The sequence below is a fragment of the Conger conger genome, chromosome 12 (assembly GCF_963514075.1).
Source record: "Conger conger chromosome 12, fConCon1.1, whole genome shotgun sequence".
Classification (NCBI taxonomy): Eukaryota; Metazoa; Chordata; class Actinopteri; order Anguilliformes; family Congridae; genus Conger; species Conger conger.
This window is the reverse complement of record NC_083771.1, coordinates 29,276,520-29,295,121: the sequence shown is the minus strand read 5'-3', so window position 1 is coordinate 29,295,121 and position 18,602 is coordinate 29,276,520. Positions and strand designations below refer to the sequence as shown.

Below are 18,602 nucleotides of genomic sequence, written 5' to 3'. Positions count from 1 at the left end.
TTGTTAGATAATGGATATGATGGGTGATGGGAAACACAATAGACAGTGGTGCTCCTCCTAGTGGAATGGGAGAGTAGGGCAGTTGCTCTTGTTCCCAGCTCATATTGAGTTTTGGAAGCTCTGAGGAGGGGGTAAGGAATCGAGAATTGGGAATTGAGTCTGTAATATTGTGCAAATTTAGTAAATAGAAAGGATATCTGTACATTTGGCTTGTGAGAGATAACTTCACATTATTTATAGATAGAGAAGTTACACACATACACACACACATGCATTAATGCACGCACGTACACACGGGCATTCACATAGTATATGTACACACACACACACAAGCCTACTCTGTGGTTGTCAGTGGAGTGCATTTGCATGCCTGTTCCCTGTCCTGTGTTCCATTTCCTTTCATAAACTCTGGTTCCCACATGCCTTCTGACCTTTTTAAATGGGGCCTGCTGCAGTGTGTTAGGGTCGGCCATTAGAGTTTATAGCCTCCCACCCTGTCCGTGCCTAACACTCTCTAATGCTCTCCTCTCCTGACAGCCCAAAGCTCTTCCTGCTCCTCCCTCTTACCCCAGTCTAAAAGCCCCCCTGCACACAGAGCACTAACCCTCTCCCCTCTTACCCCAGTCTAAAAGCCTCCCTGTACACAGAGTACTAACCCTCTCCCCTCTTACCCCACTCTACCTCTCCCCGCCAACCCTCTTCTCCCCTCTCGAGTGTCCAATGATCAGTTTTATCACCTTCTTGAATATCAGAATTGTTTTCTTTTGCCCTATACTTTCTGATGCTCTATATCTGCCTCTGCGAGGTACCCATTGGTTTGTGCTAGATGTTGTGCATTGGACCATTGGACCAAATCTCCAGGGTTTCTTTTTGAAAATGATGAATTGAATTTATTTTTTATATGCCACGGACTGTAACCATGGCATACAGTATGACTGATACGCGGATTCTGGAACCCACATCGTTTCAAAGCCCTGCGACCGTGACTCCGAGGCAAGTTTAATCAGGGCTCTGCTGTATGCAGCGGTCCCACAGACCGTACCGAGTCCCTCCCCCCACCCTCAGAGCGGCAAGCCAATTATGCCACTCCCTCGTGTGCCGGCCAAACTCGGCTTTGGCAGGACCGAGAATCAAACCCCGGTCCTCAGTGTGCAACTGTAACAAACTGATGCCTGCATCAACGTCCCACGCTTTAGCCATGCACCACTGCAGCACAGATACACAATGTTTTTACAGAAAATAGCACCGCTCACGAGGCTCTTCTGGGGTATGTGAGGGCCGGTTTAAAGATCAGGGAAATGGGAATGTGAAATCGGCGGAGATGGGTTGCAGTGATGCGGGTTATGTGGAAAGCTCTCAGCCCCGTCTCCCGTGAGTTTGTTTGCAGTTCGGTAGAGCCCACTCTGGTGTGAAACATGGGCACAGGAGTGCTTACTGGAAGCAGAATCCCATTGCTGGTGCTCATTGTAACATGGGCTTTCGACAGGACAATCTCATATTCTGAGCTACTCTGAGGGGCTTTGCTGATGTGAGCTGTTACGGACACTTTTCCAAAAGAATAAATCTGAATGAATTCATTCATATTCCTCCCTTCCGCGTCCTTCTGGATGTATCTGGCTTCATACATCTATCTCTGCCCTCCAGTTAAAAATGACAATGGTAACAAAAATCTTAAATAAGAACTTTTGCTTTAACAGAGTTGCCTGCTTCTTTGAATTCATTTTTTTAATACGTCTTGTTTTCTGCTATTGTTATTAGACCTCCCGGATTGTACCTGACAGTCTTTTTTAGGATGTTTTGCTTCAATGACGCACACACACACACGCACACAAATTTACATTTGCTAGCCCACACAGACTAGCTCATACACTCACACACACAGTGCCACACTTGATTCAGCGCAAGGCCACAGGATGGGTCTCTCGGGGTTGGCACTGAACTCCCCGGGCTGTGCAGGCCATGCCAGGGGCTCTGAGATTGTCTTGGCTAGCAGCATTATGGGGAATGATTGAGGAGAACAGTCTTTGGTGATAGACCACTGGCCTTTCTAAGAGGCACACTTGTTCACGTCTGACTGGCGGGGCCACAGCGCTTTCCAACCACACGGCTGGAAGGAGACGTGCTGAACTGAAACAGCCTCTTTCTTCAGATTCTCTCTCTCTCTCTCTTTCTCTCTCACTGTTACTCTCCCTCCTTATTTTTTGCACTTTCTCACTTTTTCACACAGTTTTTCAGTGTTTTTAGCTCAAATCATCATACTGTCTTCATACAGATTTTATGGCTCGAAACTCAATTTTTGTTAGCACGAATAACGGCTTGAAATAATTTCCAGATGCAGTAAAAAACAACAAGCAACACAGTCGGCTGGTCACTTTTATAATGGGGCTGGAAACCGGAGGCAGAATCGGGTGCTAAAAGCAAAATCGAGCAGTGATTGCACCTATTGTGAGCTGAAGCAGAGCCAGGAGCTCCACCAACATTGTGCAGGAAGGATGTTAATGGTGTTAATGGTATCTGGGACGGTTTGATTCCAGGGAGGAGCGTGTAAATGGTGTGCAGGGGAAGTGTGACTGCTCTCATACCTCTTTCTTATGACTAGGACCCACAAGGTCGGTGGTTTGAATCCCGGTGTAGCCACAATGAGATCTGCACAGCCGTTGGGCCCTTGAGCAAGGCCCTTAACCCTGCATTGTTCCAGGGGAGGATTGTCTCCTGCTTAGTCTACTAATCAACTGTACGTCGCTCTGGATAAGAGCGTCTGCCAAATGCCATTAATGTAATGTAATTTAACGTTACATGACAAGTGAACTTGTGTTTCTAAAGCATAACGACATAGATAATTAACAATGAAGACAGATTAACAACACCATCACTCTACACCGACAAGAGAACCAACATGCGGCCCCCATCCACTCTTTTACACAGATACCCATGAAGTTCAGAATATTTTAGCTAAATAAAATTTGCGTAGACTCGATAAACACAAAGCCACTGTTCCCATAGCTTTGCATCTGTTATAAATGAGCTGTCTGTGCCTTCGTGGTGGTAGTGCACTCAGAGTGTCTACTAAATGAATGCAATAAAATTGAATTTTTAGCCCACAGCGTCTCTTAAGTTACAACAGACAGGGTTGCATTGGGCAGCTTCCTCTAGAAGCATTTTTATTTTGTCTGATCTCTCTCTCTCCCTATCTCTCTCCCTCTCTTTCAGCGCGGAGGTGCTCGTGGCGATGGGGGGGCCCCTCTCGGCCCCCGGAGACCAGGTACACTGGAACGGGGTGACTTATTTCTGCTGGAGGAGGACACCGACCTGGCAGACCCAAACATCCCGCCCCCTGGTGGGAAAAAGCGGCCGCGGCCCAAACCCAGCTCCGCCTCCAAAGTTCTGGACGAGAACATCACCACCGACAAGACCAAGGCCGGGGGCGGCGGGAGGGACTTCCCCGGTAAACCCTCCGATGACATCATCGACCTGGACTCCTCCTCTTCCACCTCCAGCGGCCTGAAGAAAACCCCCGTGGGGGGAAAGGCCCTATCCGAGACCCCTCTCCGCCCCCAGCGCCCAGACAACCGCTCGAGGGAGCACGATGCCCGTCCCTCAGCTGTGCCGCCCAAAGGCTCCGCCCCCGCCCCTACTCACGCCCCCAGGCCCAGATCAGAACCAGACACCGTGACTGCGGAGCGTGACCTGGCCGCGCCCACACACCTGGGCCAGGGGCCGCACGGCGACAGGGCCCCGGCAGGGGAAACACCCGCAGGCACAGCCAAGATCCCCCCCAGAGATGGGGACATCATCCGAGGCTCCGATAACAAGATGTACAGGGTCCGAAAAGGCCCCCGAGGGCCAACGGGTCCCTACGGAAAGCCAGTGAGTCTCTGCCTCTCTCCTTCCTCTGTTGCCACCCTGTTAACATTTACATTTATATTTAGGCATCAAGTAGATGCGTGCTTAATTGAGAGCTAATATGAACAAAATGTTCATTGAATGTAATGAGTGTAGAAAGTTTTAGACTATGATGTCATAGGTTTTGACTTGGAAAATAATATATTATGGTTGGGAACACGTCTCACTTTCTTGATTTGTCACAGAGAAGACACGGGTTTCCCCATACCTCCCATAGCAGCATCCAAAAACATGGTAGCTTTGGTCTTTGAAATGACTAATCACCTGTAGTGGTGTCACCTGTCACCAGGGAGCTTACCAGCAGGCTTTGTAGGCAGGGATGTGGCCCTAGTGACTGATGCAAGTAAACCTGGCAAAAAGAGAGTCTTCATATGCACCCTTTCATTTCACATTCCAAATGTGCCGTGGTACAGAGCCAAAACAACCAAAATTCATACAGTCTGCACTGTGTGCGCTTATCTTGGGGAGAGATCGTTCATAGAAAGGCCCCCTGCCCGTCTGCTGTTTCTCAGGGTTGTGAAATGCTGTTGTTATGATGAGGTGAAGCAGGTGGGAGATACGGCCACACTCCTCTCCTCCTTTCCATGAAAAGGACTCTGTTCACGGGGGCCCATGCGTCTGGCATCTGAGGAATTCATTTTCTCTCTCAGTGGCTGTAAATTTGCACCATTTAGGGGCTGACAGGCGTCAGCCCCGGCCCCCGTGCTGATGTCATACAGCTGTGTCGTGAGGTCGTGCACCGCGCCCCTCAGCTGGATTTGCCATTAACGCCTTCCCCCTTTCGCCTTGGATTTCGACACAGGTGCCAGGTGGCAACTTCAACAATCGCCAAAATTTGATTGGTTAAATTAATTATTTACTGTGAATAAACTTCTGTTTATTTGCCTGTCAAAAGGTGTGGGCAACCATTTTTGGTGGAATCCAAATTAGACACGACTGCAGTTTTTTTTAAGATTTATTCTTTATTGGTTAGGGGTTGAAGGAATGACTACACACAATAATGCATGTTTTAAGATGACTTGACTGGTAAACTACATTTACTAACCCTATAGTTTCATCTAAGTAACAGTCATCAAATGAAAGATTTATACTACTGCAGCAAAATTACAGGTCTGAATGTTTGTGTTTTAAAGTCCAGAACAGTAATGGGCTTTGCACCAGATGTAGAAAGCTGTCATACTCATGGCATGATGTTTTTGCCTTCAGGTGATGTGCAGCCATAGCACTTGAGCATTCTATGGTTGTACATTAGCTTGTACATTAGCTTAGCTCTAGATTTGCCTTGCCTTGACATGTCTTGAGGTCCAGTTTAAAGTGGCAATGAACATTGTAGAAATTTGATTCTGTTGTTCCCCTAATAAGAATTTGAACTCTGGATGGTCATTTATATTTATCTCATCAGTAAAGTATGCAATTTTCAACAGATGTGGCATCTCAGTACTTTTGGATGCATTTGGATATTGGCACAAAATCACCATAATTATTTGTTTTGTTTTCGTGACTACATGAAAACCAATAATTGATGATGCCATTGAACCTCTTTAGAGCATTGCTAGAACATTATGATGTGACCAAGAGTACATAACTGTTTTTGGAACTTAATCTTGCAATGACATTATCTACCCAATAGAAATCAATCCGGGATGTTCCCCGAATGTTCTTACATACTCTTAGGTTGTTTACGCTTTTGTGAATTACATATTTATTCTTTATATAATACAACTATATATTTTTCTTTTTCTTTTTCCCTCCTAGGGTTGTTCCGGGCCAAGAGGCTATGCTGGCTTTAAAGGTGACAAGGTAAATAAAGAAATAGGGCATTTCAGCAGGTCTGACGGCAGGAGTGACTTTATGGTGGAGTCGCCTCTGGTTGTTTCTCAGCGTGGTCTTTGCGACCCGCATCAGCTCAAACCCAGATCTTTCATCTTTGTCCTTGTAAATCCAGTGGACATAGTCGGGTCGGTTCAGAGTCTGCAACGCTGGCCCTGCAGATGTTTGTCCCCAGACCGTCATCCAGCCTCCAGATGAGGTGACGTGTAAAAGTTTGATTTAGATCAAGAATTCATCAGTGGATGAGATGGGACTGAGAACATTCTCCCAAGGAATTTAGTTTATTGTGAACTGCTCGCAGTTTAAAAACATCTGGTGGCTGCCTCAGTCTCCAAGATCCAACTCTGCGAATATTGATGGATTCACCCACCCAACTCATAGCCTGGTTGGTATGGAAACAGCGTTTAGCTTGTTAACCCCAAATGTGTCTTTACTCAGGTACATTATAATGTTTCTTTCAGAAAATTGACAAGTCTCACCTCAGCTGTTCTGTTTAATCACTGTTTAATTACTCCAGCCTAGTTGTGCTTTTTGTGGTGTGGTCCACATTCACAACAACCATGCAGTTGTCATGGGGATTATGTTTTGCATATTCCGTTAAGGCACTGTGCTAGCACCCCGTGGTCTGGTATCCGATCCCACTGTGGCCAGCGGACCTGCAGGCCCATGCGTAAGGCTGGACTGTCACCCAGGGAGGGAGGGATCTCACTGAGCAGGATATGAAGTCAATTCAGTGCCCATGCAAAATCGGCATGAACTGTCCCGCTCAAGTTTAACTACATACAGTATAAACAGCTGGACTGCAGAGTGAGAAGAGGCAGATGACGTACTGCACATCACATGTTTGTTATTGAGTCCGTTATATTCCAAATTTACCAAAGTGGTTGCAGCAGTGTTTGGGCATACTGAAGTATGGCCATGAAGGCATGTGCTTGAACCATGACTGGTGGTGTGGTGACCATGTTTGTGGTCCTCAGGGCTCCAGGGGGCCGGTGGGTCGTGACGGGCCCAGGGGCATGCCCGGGCCCCCGGGCCCACAGGGACTGCCCTCATTCTACCTGTGGAGGAACACCTTCGAGGACTGGGCTGCTTTTAGGGTAAGTGCCCCGATATGTCATTTTCTGGGTTTCTGTTAACCTGCATCTCTCACTGATGATGGCTGGTAACCTGTTGGCTTCTTGTGAGTAGCCAATGGACGGACAGCCCTTGTGGTTGCACTCCTGGCAGCCCGAAGCCAGCCTTACCCTTCTGGGACAAAGTAAGCTGTGTGGACTCCCTCTCGGAACTGGCTAATGACGTAAACCATCCAGTCACTCAGTCGACCATGGATTTTAATAACTTTATTTATGTGGGCTTATTTTGATAGAAATAATAATGTTTTTTTTTCTTCTGGCCTCTCAGTTCAGAGTGTGGAGGCAATATACCGGGCCGCACATTCACACCTATTCGCACCGATCTCTGTGCCTTTTTCATTTGCGGTTGGTCAATGTTGGACTTACCCAGAGTGCATTGCAGTCAATGGCTGCTGTGTTTCTGGTGTGCCTCAGCCACCCCTCCTCCCCCCACCCCGTCAGTCAACCTATTACTCACCTGGGCCAGTGATCCAGTTTGGGGGAGCTCCAGCCCTCCCAGTGTGTCTGAGACGGGCCCTAGCTGTAGCAGCACGTGTCCTGAACGGGGTGCGGTGCCAAAACAAGCATCCTGGGGAGCGGAGGGGTGCCTGTGCTGAGGCAGCAGTCCACCGCGAGTGTGTCTGCATGAAAAAAAACGCAACCCTCCCCCGCACTTCCGCAGAGAGCACCCGAGATTAACACATCACTTATCTCCCAAACTCCCAGACTCCATGTGCGGTCCCTGTCACTTTTGGGGGGATGCGTTTTATATTACAAACTCTCTGAATATTTAGGCTGATAAAAAAAACCCCACTTTACTGACATGGTTATTGAGCACATTTTGAAACACATTTGAAGTGTACCCACTTACCTGACGGCCTTTTGAGAAGAAGTGCATGTTGGAAAACACTTATGTTATATGTTACTTATGTTAGGTATACCATGGTGTTCTTATTAAAATGATCAGAATCTTCCTGTTTTCTCTCGTAAACTCTTGCTGTCACTAACTATTGTTCTGATAGATTAATATCTTATCCCCCATATTATGCTGTTGGCCAGTTTGATCCATTTCAGTTTTGATGTCCCTGAAATACTGGATAACTTCTCTTTCTCTTTGTGAAACCACTTTTACTCCTCTGGGGTCATGAACTATGGAGCGGTTTCCCCGGCAGCTGTGTTGTGGAATGTCGGTGCACTATTTGTAAACAGAGATGATGTTGATTTGGATGTTTTATGGTTACCTTCATAAAATGCTGAAAATACATTTGTTTACTAAAAATGGTGAAAGTCCTTTATAATTACTTTCATTATAATTATCCCCCTCCTGGGGGTTTAGTCTGATGAACTGTTGGATAGAAGCATAAGCTAAATTATTAACACATTATTATTATTATTATTATTATTATTATTATTATTATAGAATGCAAGTGCATTCCATGGGCTAAGATGACCACAGTTCATTGGCAACTTCTTCTGAATGCTGAATTGGCCATATTGTGTGTATGGAGAAAAAAGGACACATTGATTAAACAATGCCCTAACATGAAGCTCCAGTAACTCTTATCCTGGGCTTAGTGTGGGGCAATTCTCATTAAGTGTAATGTCTTAAGTGTTTAAGTCCTGTCTGAGAACATTCAGCATACAAGGATTTACCCCCTCCTCTTCTGGCCTGAACACTTAAGCCTATATTCAACTTATAAGCCACCTTCTTTTTTTTCTTCTTTTTTTTTTTTCAAAGGAGGGCTGATTATTTTCTTTTTCCAGCCAATTCAGAATGCTAACTTGTGATGCACGGTAACCATGAGTTAACCGGGACTTGATTGGTCAATTACAAGTGCACAAGTCTTCACTCTTCACTCACTAACTATTGTTTTAGAGTTTAGGGGTGGCCTGTAGCGTAGTGGTTAAGGTACATGACTGGGACCCGCAAGCTCACAGTAAGATCTGCACAGCCGTTGAGCAGGGGAGGATTGTCTCCTGCTTAGTCCAAAAGAAAAGTCGCTTTGGATAAAAGCGTCTACCAAATCACACGTAATGTAATGTAGTGTGTGTCATCATTATTCATCAGTCAACGGTACTAATAGAGGGACTCGGGAAATTACGACACAAACAAAGTTTGTCTGGTACAAGACCATTTTTTGGCTGTAATATGCGGCGTCCCGGTGAATAAGAGACTATTGGCTGCCCCGGTTGAACCCGTTCTCTTGGATGCTGTTAGCCGTTTCCCGCCGGTCTGTGGCTCTGGCGGCCTGGCAGTGGGTGAGGAGCGCCGGGCCGGTGGTCAAAGCTCTCCCTCAGAGGGATGTGGGCGGAGAAGCAGACGTTACCCTTGAGAGAACTGGTCACGCCACACTGAACCCAAAACAGTCCCCCCCACTTAGCTGCAGTCTGTTTGGCAAAATATGGATTTATTTATTTCATTTTCATGAATTCAGCCTTTCTAGTGCATTTGTTTTTTATTGCGTTTCAGTACAGAGTCACCAAATTTGCTTTTTTTTAATCTGCTTGATTGGATTGGTACACAAGACCGACCCCCAGCATTGGCTATGTAATAAAGAGCTATACAGCACTAAAAAACATTATTAAAGGAACTAGTCATTTCTAATTTTGTGCATATTTCTATTTTATATTGGGACATTGGCAAGAAGAGTAGGAGTAACACAGTACTAGGACTTGCACATGGAAAATAAGAACTATCTAATCTATTCTAATGTAAACTGGGCTTGTACTCTGCTAATCTGCATGTATACATACTGTATCTGTGCTGGACAGTAAACACAGTCAACAAGGATTGCGTGCATTATGGTAGTGGCAATAGGGATGATAATGTACATCTATACTGTAACTGGTGTGACGTCATGTTACTCATAGAAAGAAAAATCCTTTGCAGAAGCATTTTATCGGAAAGTGTGAAGTATAAATGATCGACCTGTAGATCCACCTCTCCCCATCTGCCACGTCTGTAACTGACTGACGTTTGAAGGAGCAAGGGCATTCGATTTCACATTTCACACTTTGTCTGGCCTCTTTTTCTAGCCTGTCTTGACGGGTGGAACTAGGAGTAAAAAAAGGGGCAAGGTAAAGAAAAAAGAGGAGAAAAATAAGCGATTGGAATGAGTGCGAAAAAGTAGTATTCACTAACCACTGTACTGTTCTGTAAGTGAGAATACATCTCAATCTGTGGCAGAAGTGGGACTTTGTGTACAATAGGTAGACTGCTCTAACACTTAGCTCTCTCACTGCATTTGTATCCTATTGGCTTTGAGCCCCGTTACCTCTCCGCACTACATGTGTGCAACACAGAAAAGGCTTCATTCAGACATTGGACCAGACAAAACAGAACTCTCTTCTGTAAAGCCTTAATTAAAGTGTAGTCACAAAGCACTGATCTACAGTGATCTACGCTGGTCTTCAGTTATCCGGAGTCACAAAAGCAAGTGTGACGTAGGCTTCTATGGGTGCCAAATACCCTTAAAAGGATTGTCACAGCTAAACATGGAGATGACAGTCAAAATATCCTTACATGAGGTTTTTTATTGAGCATTTTCAGATACTGATTGTTGCTATATAGTGCACAGATATGATACAAAAAATATATTTTTAGTATTTTTGTTGTGTGCTGTCCAATTGTATAACCACCAGCAGGCTGGTGTATCCTAGCAACCAGATGGGTTTGTTGCAAGCTGGCTTGTTGAGCATCATACTGTACTTGCTTGTCATCACACACTGGTGTGTGTGTGTGTGTGACCCTGCCCTGAGACCTGACTGTTTCTCTCTTATAGCGAACCTCCATCTTCCAACTACTGCAAGTGGGCTGGCCTGTAAGTACTGCTGTGCACTGGGATACCAGAGGGAGGGGGTGGTCATCACAGACACAGGTGTCTCAGGATGGGTTGGGATTTTGAGGGGGTGGTCTGCATTGACAGGTGTCTCAGGATGGGTGGGGTTTGAGGGGGTGATCTGCGTTGACAGGTGTCTCAGGATGGGTGGGGTTTGAGGGGGTGGTCTGCATTGACCGGTGTCTCAGGATGGGTTGGGATTTTGAGGGGGTGGTCTGCATTGACAGGTGTCTCAGGATGGGTGGGGTTTGAGGGGGTGGTCTGCATTGACAGGTGTCTCAGGATGGGTGGGGTTTGAGGGGGTGGTCTGCATTGACAGGTGTCTCAGGATGGGTGGGTTTTGAGGGGGTGGTCTGCATTGACAGGTGTCTCAGGATGGGTGGGGTTTGAGGGGGTGGTCTGCATTGACAGGTGTCTCAGGATGGGTGGTGTTTGAGGGGGTGGTCTGCATTGACAGGTGTCTCAGGATGGGTGGGGTTTGAGGGGGTGGTCTGCATTGACAGGTGTCTCAGGATGGGTTGGGATTTTGAGGGGGTGGTCTGCATTGACAGGTGTCTCAGGATGGGTGGGGTTTGAGGGGGTGGTCTGCATTGACAGGTGTCTCAGGATGGGTGGGGTTTGAGGGGGTGGTCTGCATTGACAGGTGTCTCAGGATGGGTGGGGTTTGAGGGGGTGGTCTGCATTGACAGGTGTCTCAGGATGGGTGGGGTTTGAGGGGGTGGTCTGCATTGACAGGTGTCTCAGGATGGGTGGGGTTTGAGGGGGTGGTCTGTATTGACAGGTGTCTCAGGATGGGTGGGGTTTGAGGGGGTGGTCTGCATTGACAGGTGTCTCAGGATGGGTGGGGTTTTGAGGGGTTGGTCATCACAGACACAGGTGTCTCAGGATGGGTGGGGTTTGCATAGACAGGTGTCTCAGGTGCTTTCTGACTGCAGTCTCTTCTTTGTGAGCTTGCAGAGAGAACAGGGACCTCCTGGACCAATGGGAGCACCAGGAAAGCCAGGCCTGCCTGTGAGTATATAGTATATATCAGAGGTGGGCAATGAGGGCCTATCTGTTTCTGCCCTTACTGCTTGTCTTCATTATCATTCATTATCCTAACTCACTTATCCTGAACAGGGTCACAGGGGGGCTGGAGCCTGCTTGTCTTAATTACTTAATTGGTTCTAACATACTTAATCTGACATTTTAGCTACATTTCTTTCTTGATGAATGCATTAATGACAGTCAAAGACTGTTCTTGTGTCCCTGTATGATATGGTTTTACAGTGACCTAATCTGAGTGAACCAGTGTTGGTGTATACAGCCAATTAGCTCATTTAGCCAGGGTAATTGGTGGAAACAAAAACCTGCTTACACACCGGCCCTCCAGGACTGGAATTGCCCACCCGTTGTATATATAGATATGTATGTACATGTGCACAAACAGAAGATTGCAACAGTCAGGTTATACTTTGCGTTGTTGTGTTGTTGGTTTGTTGTGTTGTTGTGTTGTTGTGTTGTTGGTTTGTTGACTCAGTGCTTTCATCACAGGGGCCAGAGGGGGAACCCGGAACGAGAGGGGCAGTAGGGCGCATGGGGGACATGGTAACTATCTCTCTGTCAATCAATCAACCAACCAATCAATCAGTCAACCAATCAGTCAACCTGACAGCCAACCAATCAGCCAAACAATCAATCAATCAGTCAACCTATCAGCCAAACAAAAAATCAACCAATCGACCAATCAGTCCACCTATCTGCCAAACAATCAATGAACCAATCGTCAACCAGTAGATTTTTTTATCGTACCATTTACAAACTGGTTTTGACACAAAGTTTGTATGTGAATGTTTTCTGCGCTGCCTGCCTTTTGGAGAATGCTTTCAAGTTCATTTCAGTTCAGTTCAGTCCAGTTCAGTTCAGTTTTGTAGCTCTGTATTGTCCCCACGTGTGCTGCATTAAATATTGTTATTAATGCCATTGTGAAACCTTTGGCAAATGTCTACAATGCATAGATAATAAAGCTTATGTTATTGTTACTTTTGTTCTTCTTATTATTATTAGTTCAACTCCATAATTTACATTATATAGCTATGCAGTTAGTGCTCCAAAGCGCATCAATATAGGGAGAACTTGATACTAGTATCTGGTATGAAAAAAACCTGAAATCTGAATTTTAATAACTATGATATATTTAATAATGATATATTTAGCAACTTATGTAGCACCATCTCTGTATTGGGGCCTCTCACTGTTTGGGAGGAGAGCCTACATGTTGTCTCTTTGATCCTTCTGTGAACTGTTAAGAGTACAGCTGGAAATTTGGATTTAACAAACGCTGTAGGCGTGCTGTGCACCCAGATCTGCAAACAATTTTGTGAATCTGCTTCATTGTGGGACACTATTATGGAAATCATTTCTTTGTCAGATGTCACAGTTTGTTCTCTAAACATTTAAAAAGATTTATTCACACAGTGTCAAATTCATCTCGACTTCCTTTTTGACTTGAAAGTGGCTGTCACGGTCCCCTATCCCGCACTGTGGTAAGAGGCATTTCACTAAAGGAACCGCACGTAATCCCTCTGGTTTAACAGCCTGTAAAGCACAAAGACGGCTTTACTGTTGCCACCCCCACCCAATGCCACAAACCACGGCACGTCATGCAAAACACACAGCTGTGTGCAGCTACGAACCAATAAATAAAACGCATTGTGCGGTTGAGTCTCTCTGAGACAGGGAGGCAAACTGCATTTACTCTGAACATGTGACTCTAGACACTGTATGCAGCACTGCAGCTGAGACGGGGGGAGAGAGAGGAGGGGGGCTCATCGTTGCCAAATTCTGACATGACCAAGTGATGGAAGAGCCGTGTGTGTGCGCCCCCACCCCCCTCCTGCAGGTGTGATGCACACTCTGAGCAGGCCTCCTTTTCCATGTGCAGAGACCCTGTCCTGTCAAAAAAATATGTATTTAAAAAATTGTGTTCAAGTAGATGTATATGTATATTTGTTGAGCTTTTCCATTCTCAAACCATTCTCAAATCTCCACTGCAAGGACAGGAACAAAGCCAACCAGACGATGATTTTGAGTTTTTATTCATTTCTTCACTCTTTCACTTGGTCCTTGAAACCTAGCATAATGCCTGAACCTAAGACTTTTTTTGTGTTTCATAGAGGTTCATTTTTCATTGATTTAGGCTTCAGCAAACCCATTTTTGATGATTGCCTTCACAAAAGCATGTATTGTAGTCGGTGAGAATGCAATCTGCCTTTGTGAAACTGCAAGATTAATATCGATTTGGATGGTATTATCTTCATCAAAGCAATCCCAGTTGCAGACTGTGCTATAGTGGTCCATATATGTATGTTTTACAGTACCTCCCTAATTCATACTATTGGGCTGCATTGGTGGATATAGAAGGAATCCCTACTTGGAGCCTAGTCAACCTGAACGCCACCCCCTGCAAAAATTATAATTATTTATTATTATATTATTATTATTGTTGATGGCTTATGCTCAAATTTCAGGGTGATCCAGGGCCGAAGGGCGTGGCCGGCAGGAAGGGACTCCAGGGGCGAGATGGAGAACCTGGACAAGATGGGCAGCCAGGAGTCCCAGGACACCCAGGGCCAAAGGTGAGGGCAAAAGCCAACTTCCTCTCATCTGGGGTTTGTGTAATTGTCCTGCAAAAGCACTTCTGTTTGTCCATTTTACTCACTATTTGGTATTAAGAATGGTTTGACTCTTCTTGAACTGAGCATAGCTGTTTGATCGCTGCCTTCAAAGGAGCAGGTTCAACGGTTGATCCTTCCTCCTGAAAATTTGAAATTTCTACAAATGTATGATACCTTCTTTAAGAGACAGTCACTTTTTTATTGCATTAAGAGTGTGACATGACATATCCTGTTCTGTTATGGATATTAATTTCAAGATTGGCAGTCCACTTGATGGACTGATGTGAATGCTACCTTATACAAAATGGTCTCCTAAAGACCTAAACCAAATTGTCCCCCAGTGGGAAGCATAAGAACTGTGCTGCTTTGAAATGAAAAAAATAATGTTTTTAACCATGAACTAAACAAAATGGGCTTAATGTCATTTAACATTTCATGTATGATTTAATAAAAGAAAATCCTGTTCAGATTGCTCAGGTTTTTACTACTATATCCACTGGAAATAAGTGTGACATTGAAAAACTAGTGAAAATGATAGTGTTCCCCTCTGTCTGTGTTCCAGGGCCCTCAAGGATTCAAAGGAGAGTCAGCCCCTCGAGGAGAGAAAGGGGAAGAGGTGAGAGGGTGTTTTTCAGTCCAACTCCAACAGGGGGCAGCAGAGAGTGCAGTGCTGCAGGTGAAATCCAGTACCCCCTTGGCTAGGTCTGCAGCCCTACTTGTGTTGAGCTCCAGGTTCTGCTGGGTTTTGTAGTTTTGTTGTTGATCAGTTAAAGCAGCTGCTTGGGGTGGCAGTGTTGCACACTGCTTTGGGAACTGGCCGTGCTGCTCCAAATGTTGGAAGTTCGATTCCCAGCTGGGGCACAAAAAACCCTGTACGACCTAACCTTGAACACGGTGCTTAACTTGAATGGCTTCAGTAAATATCCAGCTGTAACAATGGGTTGTATGTAAAAGAATGTGAGCTGAATAAGTCGTCAAAGGTTCCAATTGTATCTGTATGGTCACGCTAGGACTCGGAACCGTACTGTCCTCGAAGGTCCTCTTCACACTTGTTCCTGTGTTCGATCTGCACTTCATTGTACATTGCTCTGGATAAGAGCGTCTACTAAATGCTTTGTAATGTAATGTAAAAGTTACTGTATAAAAGCATCTGCTGAAGCACTTAGTGTAAATTTACAAAACATGAACCAGAAGAACCTGTGGTGCAGTGTACTGGGAGTTCCCAAACCTTTTAACGTCCAGGTCCTTTTTAAATGACCCCCCTCCAAGGACCCCCATCTCACTAATGTGGTTTAAACTTTGGACCATGGTGCATTGGCTAGAGTATTTACCATGCACTACATACAGTATTAGGATTTGGACATGTTTCCATGTATCTATAAATAATGGCATGTTTTTGTGCAGCATAAATCAGGGCTGCCCAGCCCTGTCCCTTGAAATGAAAACTTACAGGATGGCAGATCTCCAGGAACAGGGCTAGGCAGCCCAGGTATAAATATTAAATAATTATGGATAGAATTTATGAACCGAGTCAGCGTGGACGTCCCTGGCCGTGCGGCTCTGTCTCCTGGCTAGCTCCCAGGACGTGGGCCCTTCAGACCGATCACAGGGTCAGGGGTCAGGGGTCAAGGGTGGCGACCCGAGTGCTCTCGCCCGTTATCCCGGATCAAGCAGCCGCATCGGCGATAAACCCACCGCCAAACGGCCAGCAGCTTTCCCTCTTTTCAAAGCAGAAAGAAAGGCTTTGTGGATTATGGTTAAAAATGTTAAACCGTAATGCGGCTCCAAGCCCCGACGGCGATGGCGGATAACGGCGACAAGCCCCCCCGCGGCTTTCCCAGGGTCCAGGGGCCGACGTTCACCTTGTGTGAGGGGGGAGCGAGACCACGCAGATGGCTGCGCAGATGTTCGGTGCTGCAGGGCTGCCGGGGGGCTGCCGGGGGGCTTCCAGCGCTCGGTACCGCGTCTGGCCCGTGCCAGCGCTGTCTGCCTGGCAGTCTGACGGGACGGGGCTTTATCAGACGTGGCATCGCCCTGGGAGGGAGAGTGTCGGTCGTTGCCCCTGTCTCATTCGCCTGTGGCTGGCGGGGGGGTGTTTGCGGTCTGTGGAGCTTCTGATGATGCAATGACCGCGCAGCGTGAATGGCATCACAGTAATCAGAACAGAACTGGGCCTTACATAACTGGAGGAAAAGCTCATTAAACATAGCGGGGTCGGGAAGGGTGCATGGCCTGACTTCGTTTCGACAAGGGCTACACACACTGGGGCTACAAACACTGGCTCTATGCTACACACACTGTATCACACAGGACTGTATGCTACACACACTGTATCACACACACTGGCTGTATGCTACACACACTGTATCACACACACTGTATCACACAGGGCTATATGCTACACACACTGTATCACACAGGGCTGTATGCTACACGCACTGTATCACACACACTGGCTATATGCTACAAACACTGTATCACACACTGTATCACACACACTGGCTATATGCTACACACACTGTATCACACACACTGGCTATATGCTACACACACTGTATCACACACACTGTATCACACAGGGCTATATGCTACACATACTGTATCACACAGGGCTGTATGCTACACGCACTGTATCACACACACTGGCTATATGCTACAAACACTGTATCACACACTGTATCACACACACTGGCTATATGCTACACACACTGTATCACACAGGGCTATATGCTACACACACTGTATCACACAGGACTCTATGCTACACACACTGTATCACACACACTGGCTCTATGCTACACACACTGTATCACACAGGACTGTATGCTACACACACTGTATCACACACACTGGCTATATGCTACAAACACTGTATCACACACTGTATCACACAGGGCTATATGCTACACACACTGTATCACACAGGACTCTATGCTACACGCACTGTATCACACAGGACTCTATGCTACACACACTGTATCACACAGGGCTATATGCTACACGCACTGTATCGCACAGGACTCTGCTACACTGGCTCTATGTGAAAATATTTTTTCCAAGGGCCGCATGTTCTCCTGAAACGAAAATCTTGCACACTGATGCGTCCCAATTTGTAGATGTGTAGATGTTAGCACTCATCAATTTTCAGGACCAGATTCCCCTAAACTGTCACAGACACAAATGTCTGTCATTAAATCCTTGGATGCTGTCATGCTGACACAATGTTACAACATTTACAAACATGCCGGCATATGGCTGCCAGAATCCTCAGGAATCTTGTGTTGACACTTTGTGCATTTTAGACTGAGCTGTTTGCGTAAAGACCTGACACGATAAGTAACATTTCTTCTGCCCATTTTTTCTGTATATTTTGTTTTTTTGTTCATGGCGATTATGATGCAAGGTATGTATTTGTCTTGTTTTCTGCAGGGCATCATTGGTGAAGAGGGTTCTGTTGGAGAGCAGGGTGAACCAGGAGATAAGGTATTTTTTGTTATAAGTATTTATGTTATTGTATTTCAGTTGTTGTATGTTGTATGCATGGAAGCTTGACAAGGTGACCAAAAATGTTGGAACATATTGCCCTCTTGTGGTCACTAATGGTTGTTTCTAAATATAAGTGGTTTTCTCAAGGTTGTTCAGGTTGTAGTTTTTTTTTGTCTTTTTTTGTCCTATTTACAGCATTATTACCAACCTCCAATTTTATGATTAGACAGCTTATCCTTAATCAAAATTTGAAAATAAAATTCAGCTGCAATCACAAACTTCATTTAAGTCTATGAGGAATGAGTGCTTCAATCAATTTGCTTGACCATCTACATACAGTAAAACTGTGCGAACCAACTGAATATGGGTGAATCCGGAAAGTTCAGTGTGCCATCCCCCAAAACCATGCCTGTCTTTACCTGACAACAAACAGCTTCAGGCATGGCCGAGGCCTTGGGTGTTAGTGTGCATTAGGGTACATTTCCATGGAAACATTGTCATATTTTAATGATTATCTTTCAGGGCTCTAAAGGGGAACCAGGCCACCCAGGACCAACTGGCCCACCTGTAAGTATTACAGCATCTGTGGGTCCAGTAAAGCAGTTCGTTTATGCAATATGTGGCACATTGATGAGAAGTGAAATCACATTCCCCTTAAAGGTGCAATAGGTAACTTCGGACTTCTAACGGTCAAGCGGTCATGAGAGGAATTGCAGCAACAAACACACTGAAACCACATCACTGTTTATCCCACCCCTTCTCTGTGAACGCGCTGA

General features: G+C 45.7%; 2 protein-coding genes across 2 annotated transcripts in view; both read left to right on the top strand.

Moving 5' to 3' along the window:
* Window positions 1-18,602, top strand: part of LOC133141555 (collagen alpha-2(XI) chain-like) — a 79,221-nt gene that overhangs the window by 59,132 nt on the left and 1,487 nt on the right. The window contains exons 7-14 of the mRNA XM_061262124.1: window positions 3,211-3,867; window positions 5,659-5,703; window positions 6,711-6,830; window positions 10,628-10,666; window positions 11,642-11,695; window positions 12,218-12,271; window positions 14,194-14,301; window positions 14,903-14,956. Of these exons, the coding sequence (XP_061118108.1) occupies window positions 3,211-3,867; window positions 5,659-5,703; window positions 6,711-6,830; window positions 10,628-10,666; window positions 11,642-11,695; window positions 12,218-12,271; window positions 14,194-14,301; window positions 14,903-14,956 (1,131 nt within the window). The remainder of the gene's footprint in view (window positions 1-3,210; window positions 3,868-5,658; window positions 5,704-6,710; window positions 6,831-10,627; window positions 10,667-11,641; window positions 11,696-12,217; window positions 12,272-14,193; window positions 14,302-14,902; window positions 14,957-18,602) is intronic.
* The window catches only part of LOC133141554 (collagen alpha-1(I) chain-like), a 32,708-nt gene continuing 31,879 nt past the window's right edge, over window positions 17,774-18,602 (top strand). Inside the window, exons 1-2 of the mRNA XM_061262123.1 lie at window positions 17,774-17,823; window positions 18,349-18,393. The gene's annotated coding sequence lies outside the window, so the exon portion shown is untranslated. The remainder of the gene's footprint in view (window positions 17,824-18,348; window positions 18,394-18,602) is intronic.